Source organism: Geospiza fortis, unplaced genomic scaffold (assembly GCF_000277835.1).
Source record: "Geospiza fortis unplaced genomic scaffold, GeoFor_1.0 scaffold237, whole genome shotgun sequence".
Classification (NCBI taxonomy): Eukaryota; Metazoa; Chordata; class Aves; order Passeriformes; family Thraupidae; genus Geospiza; species Geospiza fortis.
In genome coordinates, this window is record NW_005054319.1 from 2,214,171 (window position 1) to 2,222,543 (window position 8,373).

An 8,373-nucleotide genomic window follows, 5' to 3' on the forward strand; every position below is an offset into this window, starting at 1 on the left:
CTATCCCTGGAGCACATTCCAAGTGTCCCAAGAAAGCACCACAGCAAGGCTGAGATGGGCTCCAGGAGGTTGGGTCAGATGATTGCAAAAGCCCAAGGTGCCAACCCACTCGCCTTAGCCCAGCCTGCCTCCAAAAACACACTGCTCACCGCAGCCGGGTGCTGCGCTGGGGACAGGCAGCAAAAAACCCGAGGAAAACACTCCACTGGAGATCAATTCAGGCTCCAAAACGCTGACCATAGACCAGGGCAAGTCTGAAACCAGAAAATGCTTTATTGGAAAGGTACAAAAAAACCAGTCACTGCAGCTAAATTTACAGCAATAAATTACGTCGTGGCTGTCAAGAGAAGTAATGGACACATACACAGGGCTATTCGCCTTACAAACAGGAATCCACATTGCTTGGTATATCAATAATTTATTTTATAATAAAAAAGCAGCACAAAAATAAATATTGAAATGAAATTACTGAGTAACCACAGAGGATAGAATGAGCTGGTGATAAAAAACAACTTAAAACAGAAGACTTCTATCATTAAAAAAATGAAAGCAAGTATCCACCATCTACGGAAACACCCCAGCAGACTGAAATACAGACGAAGGAAAACAAATCCACATTACAAAAGTTTTTCGGTTTTGTTTTGTTTCTTTTTTTTTTCCTTTTTTTTTTCCTTTTTTTCCTTTTTTTTTTTTAAATAAAAACAATCATGACAATGAAGTTTAAATGATTCGAGAGAGAAAAAACTGCCACCTTCTCCTCCTCCCCGGGTCTGAGCCATCCCGTGGCACAGCTCACATCTGCCCCAGCCCAGTGCCAGCGCCTCGTCCCTCCCACCGTCCCGGAGCTGCCGTGGCACCCAGGTCTCTGCACTTTGTGGTCTCCTCCTGGCAGATGTAGAGCTGGGCAGGAGCAGAGATGCTGCCTTGTTTCAAAGGGATCTGGAGCTGCCCTGAAGGGAAAGGTTCCCCACTCCCAACAGAGAGCACAGCGAACACATCTACGAGAACAGAGGAGTCCCTTCCCGACGCCTTCGTCTTGTCCTGCCTCCCACCCAGCCTCGCTTCCCACGTCACACTGAGGATGGGGAGCAACCAAAGAAAGGCCAGGCCCAGGGGAGAGGATCCCAGCACCCAAAAATCAGATCCCCCGCTCCTCCTCAGCAGGGTCAGGGGGACAAACTAAGAGGGGCAGAGAAGGGAGCCATCCAAAGTACTGCAGCAGAGAAACGCGGGAGGTGCGGCTGCGGGACGCGCCCCACGCCGCCCGCTCCCCGCTCGCCCTGGGTGTCAGGCTGGCAAGTGCAGGACGGAGAGAAAAAAAACAAACAAAACAAAACAAAAAAATTAAAACACAACAGAAACAAACCGAACCCCAGAGGAATGCAACGCGACAACCCCAAGCTGGAGGGCCCTCCAGGGAGGAGGGTGGAGGAGCTGGGTCTCCAATGCGATCAACAGCTTTCGGGTCATTCCTCCCTCCACGTTACCTTGCAATTCTGATCCCTCTGTGGAAGTTTAGCCAGGACATTTCATTCTCCTCCAGGTCACCACCCAGGGAGCCCTGGACTGGCAATTTCTTTTAATAAAGATTTACAGTATCAAACTTGGAAAAAAAATTATTTTTTTTCTTTTTTACGAAAAATCTGTACGATAAAATGTATATAATTATATATTTATATATATATTTCTCTCTCTTTAAATATTTCCACGTGGTCCTTATGGATATCCAATATGGATTACCTACCATGGCTATGGTATCAACAGCTTTAACAACACCCAGGCCTCTTGTTCTTTATCGAGTGACCAGAGATTTAAGTGCCTACCAGCACTAAACTAGCAATCACTTGGACAAGCCTTTGGCACCCTTCCAAGAACTGGAAAAAAAAGAAATACTTGGCCACAAGGGAAGTGCCACATAAAGATATGTTTCTCAACTCATTCCAACAGCAAGAAGACCCCAGGAACAAAGTTCAACCTCTGTCCCCTTCAGTGAGACAGGTCTGATTTCCCCGGAGGGGTGTCAAGGGCAGCCAGAGGGTGTTCCTATCTAGCCAGGAATGTTATGGAGCTCTGGAGCTGTTTTAAAGACTGGAAGCATTTGGGCATTTTCAAGTCAACTGGCCTTTTTCAATACAGTTTTCATTTAAAGCCCCAACAGTGCCAGGAGTCTCCATTTTGCCTGTTTTTGGAGGCACCTGTAAGGTCTGGGAAAGTGTCCAATGTCTGTGAGCTGGAGAACATGAGAGGACCAGGAAATGACCGTAACATCTTTCTCTTCCTCAGCTTCTGCTGTGGGAGTCAATAACTGGTACTGATACACAGGACATCGATCTGCCTGTTTGGAGATAGGGAGGGAATGGAGGAGAAATGAGGTAACACTAAGTGCCATCCAAACTCTACATGTTGGAAAATCACTTGAAGAAAACTTCCTTCTCCCCTCCAAAGCGTGTGGGTCTGGCAGGGGGAACGAGCCTTCAGGAAGCATTTCACTGACACCCTTTCTGGCTCAGTAAAGTCACGGATGTCGATGTTGGGGACTGAATGAGAACCAAGTCTGAGGTTTCTCTTTTCATTAACCTATTTCACAAAGGATCCTCCTGGGAAATCCAGAGACTCCGATGACAAGGTGAAAAAAAAAAGAAAAAGCAAGCTAACAACTTCTTCCAAAGACAAGTAGGGCTTCACTAAATTTCTACCAACTTACTGCCATTCAAGGCAAGACAAAGCCTCAAACAACAAATTATACGGGGTGTCAGATGCCAGTTCACTGTCCTCTTTCCAACAACGGTAGCACTTGATTATTCTCTTTCAGTCCAAACCACTTATGAATTCTCCGTGATCTTTGTTCCAGAGCCCAAATTCTCTAAGCTCTTCTCCTCATCTCAAAACCTCAGCAATCTCATTCTCTTCTCTTCTACCTGCACGACAACAGGCATCGTCCATTCCATAAGTCTATGACCTGCCCTACAAAACACACAGTCCCTTCCCTTTCCCACTTCAAGAAGAAAAAAAAAACAACAACAAAACACACAAACACCAACATAGCTAATTTTTTTTTACAGTGACCTGGAAACATTCATTGTTTCATCACTGCTGCGTGACAGCAGAATCTCTCCTTTCAGCTTCCCAAATCCTGCCCACTGCCAAGCCAGAAATCCCTCTCCCAAACCACTGCTCAGAGCCAAAAAAACGACTTCTCCATCCCAATTCTTCTGTCCCCTACACACACATTGATTTTCCATCCTGCCCTCATTATAACTCACCCACTTGCAAGAGAAAGCATCAAGTTTCAGGGTCACATTCACACAGGTTGTCTGAACACTGAGGGTTGTTCACTGTACTCTTTGGATCCCAAATCCAGCATCTGATGTGCTATGGAGAGGGAAAGACTCTTCCAAGCTCCCATCTGACCTCCCCACAGCCCTTCTCTGATCACCAAGGACTGGTGAGCACAGCTCTCCAGCTAAGGATGCTCATTGCCAACATACCAATGCTTTTGTCAAAGAGGAGACTCTAAACTTCTCTCCTCCTGGCTGAATGCTATTGCCCTCTAGTTACACTTCAGTGCTTTAAAAACATCCTTCCAACATCCTCTGCACAAACCCCTTCTCGCAGTGCTGATCCCAGCAGAACTGTCCCACCTTCTCTCCCAGCCAATTCTGCCTCCACCAGTAATACATGCAGCATTTTTCCTCCTCATCTCCCCTCCTCCTCCTCACCACACTGCTCTTCACAGCATTGACTGTGCCTCCCTCCCTTCAGCTTCAGGTAACCCAGGAAAAAAAAAGCTGCTACTTCAAGACTGCGGATCATTTGGAAGAAATAAACTGCATAAATATACCCAATTCACAGGCACACCTTTGGGAAGGAGCTATCAGGAAACTTGGGCTTGGAATAAAGGAGGCTGCAATGTAGTTTTTTTTACAGGCCACACAGGTAATGGGGCATATTAAAATATGTAAAATATATATTTTTCCATATTTTAACAGCATGGATTGAAAACAAAAGGTTATTCTTAATGGGTGTGGTCAGACCCAAGCATTTATCTCCATCATCCTCCCACTCCCATCCACTGTTAGCAGGATGAAATCAAACCCAAAAAGCCTATATTCCTGCCCTCATAATATCAGGTGGAAGTGGGGAAGGTAGGGGAGACCCTTCTTACAAGGAGTAGGAGGCCACTAAAGGAAACTCATTTTCCCATACATTCATCTCACATGATGATTTCTACGGTCCATATGTTTCCTGGCTCTTGAGCATCATTCACGAAGACTCCGGAGGCTCCTCAGGTATCTTCTCCCAGCTGGAAAGCTGCCCACAGCTGAGAGGGGTTTGTGGAGGCAGAGGGAAGGAGGAAGCAGATCTTGCAATTTGTACTGCATACAGAGCTCAAATCCTGGACACGAGAGGTTGATGGAGCCACTGAGTCCAGACAGAAGCAGCCAGTTAAGTTCCCTTTGTAGGAACCCTTTGGGTTTGTTTGTTTTTCTCTTTTCTTTTTTTTTAATATTCTTCTGTTTTTTTGCACTTTTGGAAGAGACTTCTTAAAATGCCAATTCTTGACGTGACCAAGGACTCCGGAACAATGCATAAGAGCCTTATCCCCTCCCCTCTGAAAGGCTGCTAGTTCCCCCCACCGAGGGCACTAGGAGGCTGCTGAAAAGGGCACAGAACTGGACGAGATTTCGGCTGATTTCACGATGGTGATGACACTGGTGGTGGCAACTTTGGTCGGGGTAATAGGCCCTCGCGCCACAGTACGAGCAAAGGTCTGGAGTGCTTCGTACTTGGAGCGCAAGGCATCCAGCTCTAGCTTCATGCTGCTGTTTTCTCTGGCCAGCTTCTCCACCTCCTGCTGCAGCTCAACCCGCTGCCTCTCGAGCTCCTCTTTCTGAGTCACACGCTTGATGCGGCAGCTGGCAGCGTAGCCCCGGTTCTTGAGCGTGCGCCTCCGCTGCTTCAGACGGATGACCTCCTCTTTGGTGAGACCCCTCAGGTGCTGGTTCAGCTCCCGTACGGACATTGACACGAGTTCATCATCACTCAGCACTGGGGCATTCTCTCCTGACTCCTCCTTTACCTGCAAATACCAACAGCACAGGGGTAGCAGCAAGCCGATGTGAGCAGATGCTCCGGGCAGCAGAAGGAGAAAAGGCCACCCCAACATAACATCCCTACCTGGGAAATACTCCCAATGTGCTGTGGACAGCACAAACTCCACTAAAACATCTGGGTTAAACATGGCAGAGATCTGAGCGCTGTAGTTGTCTGGGTTTGGGTCACCCTCTTAGGTCACAGATCTTTACACACTCAATGGGAACCCAACAGCAAGATTTTCAAGGGGAAAAATGTAAAGTAGGCTGAAGCCTTTTTTTGTGAAGTCCTTTGTCAGGACCTGGAATTCATAATGAATGCTAAAGATGACACCTTATCCCAGCATTATGCTGGGACACCAGTGCAGCATCTCAAAAGCAGAATAGCTGCTTCTGTGCAGGGCTTAATTCAGCATTTTTTGGTTTTTCATTGAAGATTGCTCACTTGAGTCGTGAACAAAACCAACCATGCTTGGCTTCAAGGACAGCCTGATTTGGTTTTGCTGGAGCACAGCATGTAGTAACTGAAGTTACATGAGAAAACCACCAAGGCCTTGCCCTTTCCTCAAGCACATTTGTCACCACCATTATTTTCAGAATCCCAAAATTTTTTAGGCTGAAAAACATCTTCAATATCACTGAACACAGAAGTTTTAAGACACCATCCTTTTGTCTTTCCAGAGACTGCAGGACATATGAAATGAAGAGCTGAAACACTAGAAAGAAATTTCAACCATGTATGAACAGCCCAGGCACTGACCACCACCAAGCTGGTAAGTCTGAGGCATTTACTGTCTCATGGATCTAAGAGACACCAGCTGAAAAAGTCCCTTCCCCAGTGTCTCCCAGTCCTGAGAGTAAAAGTAGTTCATTGCCAAGACTGGGAGCACTGGTTTCAGGATGCTGCCAATAACTCCTGTAGTCAGAAGTCTCTTGGGTAGCTGCTGGGATATGCCAGCCTCCACACAATCCCAGAGACTTCAGGCCTCTTTCTGGGTAATGCCAGTATTCTTCTACCCTAACCTTTCCTGTAGACAGTGGGAAATTGTATCAGCACCCATTTCTAAGTCTCTGGGAATGAAAAAGAACAGTCACGTAGGAGCAGCACGGCACAGCTCTGTGACAGCCTCCCCAGCCACCCAGCGCCACCCACTCAGCCTCTTCCCTACCTTTAATGCCTTGTTCGGTTTGGGATTAGTCGTCATAACCTGAGCACAGTCTTCCGGACAAAACTGCTCAGAAATTGCAACTGGAAAGACAAAACAAGGCTTCCAGGTTAATCACAGAGACAAGGGCAGGAAGAAGATACCCAACACACAGTCCAAACCCCCAAATCAACCACCAGTAAAAGAAATAAGCACACAGTTGTTTGAAGCACTGGGATGGATTCAGATATCATTTACCCTATTCAGATAAGAGAACGAGAAATTTGTGTTGACAAGTGCATTGCTTTTTAACACCCAGACCTTGTATTTTGCTGTTAACCACACTAAGATGCAGCAGAGAAGACAGGGCAGGGAGGAAAGAAGGACACCCACATTCATCTGTAAACAAGAGTCACACTCAGCATCACGCACCACCTTGCCATGTGCCACCCCTTCCCAAGGGGAGAATGGAGCGTGGCCTCCGAGGCCCCGTCACTGGCTCACCTCCCTCTGGAGGCATCCCAGACGCTCCAAATGGCCTATTAGGGACTGAATTACGAGTTACCTCTGCTCATAAAAGGCACCGAAAAGCCACAAGACAACAACTCCCTTCATTCTCATTTTGATGATTATTAGCTCGGCTCCAAATTGAGCCAGCAACCCAGAGAGAAGCTGCCTGGTCTTTAACCTGCTTCCAGCACTGTCCCCACCCAAAGGAGACGCCACCAGAAAACCCAAACAACAGAAACAAAAGCCCCCCCGACAACAAAGCCAGGAAGGAGTTCACCTCTCCCAACACACCAAGACTGTTGCTTCCCAATCCTCCAGCCCCAGACTGTGACAGCAGACCTGCTTGATTATTTCTAGTGACGTGGAGGCATGTCCATCCACAGCCAGCCCGTCCCCTGCCGTGACACTGCCCTTCACTCTCACCTTAGCCACGACTACACCCCTCCGACCAGCGCCCTGCAGAAAATCCACCTGCCCGCACCTCCACCCAGCCCCTTCACCCCATGGTCAGATGGTACCTACCCTGGGAAAGGCACCAGCAGCCGTGCCACCAGCAGAGCACAGGGCGGCTTCGAGGGCTGCACACCCGCGGCACCGCAGAGCTCCTGTCTGGCGGGAGTCCTCTGTCTCCCCCCACCTTCTCCTGCCCAGCCCAAACCCTCCCCATTTCCACGTCTGCATCGTGTCACACATCCTAATCATTCATGAAAAATCCAGCCAAAGCATCCCAAGCATGATTCCCTTCTGATAGTTGCCATGGTGACCTTGGGAAAGTAGCCAACCCGGAGACAGTCGCCATGGAAACAGAGAAGCCCAAAAGCAATAATGACTTCAGGTCATGTCTGTGCAAAGACATCACGAGGTCGTCGGAGAGTAAACAAACTCATTCATATCTGCAAACAGGGGCGGCGGGATTTGGGGGGGTGCAAAGGTGGGGTGTGGGGACCAGTGGGAGCTGAGTGGGCGAAGGTGCTGGCTCAGCCCGTGCTGCTGTCACTTGAATTTTATCAGTCAAGGCACCTCATCATCACACGACTTACATAAAAATCAAGATGAAGAGCAGGAGGGGGAAAAAAATAATCCTGTAATTGCAGAGCTGCAAGATACTATCCTAGATATTAGGGAGTGTATTTAGGCGCCTCCTCTATTTTTAAGCCTGAGACAGCACAGCTCTCCATGTCTGGAGGAGGGACAAGGACAGCCGCACAGCACACAAGCCAAGATGCTCCGTGATGAATGGACCACTTACAGCAACTGGTGTGCGCTGCATTTTCTAGAGCATCAGCGAGTCCTTCCCTGCTCTCCTCCAGCACTGAGCCCCACCCCGGGCACACCTCCAGCCACAGCCGCCCCTTGTCTCGCCAGAACAGCAGGAAGGGGCAGGGCACGGGGCAGGGGGGCGACTCCCAGCCCCCCTGAGCTGCGTCCGACAGACGGGGATGCGCCCAACCTCTGTCTGCGCGCTCTTCAGAGCACCATCTCCCGCGAGCACAGGCACCTCTCCAGACCCCAGCGCTGCCCTTGCACCGTCCAGCGCTTCCCCTCCGCACCAGCATTTGCTGCCCACCACTACCTCCCGGCCGGAGCCGCAGACGCAGGCACTGGCAGCCGGGGGGGGGGGGGGA

General features: G+C 48.9%; 1 protein-coding gene across 3 annotated transcripts in view; it reads right to left on the minus strand.

Moving 5' to 3' along the window:
* Positions 1–253: 253 nt before the first annotated feature.
* MAFK (MAF bZIP transcription factor K) overlaps positions 254–8,373 on the minus strand; it is a 10,734-nt gene continuing 2,614 nt past the window's right edge. Inside the window, exons 1-3 of one of the 3 annotated variants that reach the window (XM_031056512.1) lie at positions 8,322–8,359; positions 6,263–6,342; positions 254–5,080 (exon numbers count right to left, since the gene is read on the minus strand). In XM_031056512.1, the coding sequence (XP_030912372.1) occupies positions 4,646–5,080; positions 6,263–6,298 (471 nt within the window). In that variant the 5' untranslated portion in view covers positions 6,299–6,342; positions 8,322–8,359 and the 3' untranslated portion in view covers positions 254–4,645. Of the gene's footprint in view, positions 5,081–6,262; positions 6,343–7,270; positions 7,280–8,321; positions 8,360–8,373 lie in introns of those variants that run through there. The other 2 variants (XM_031056513.1, XM_005420358.3) reach the window with 2 other exon arrangements.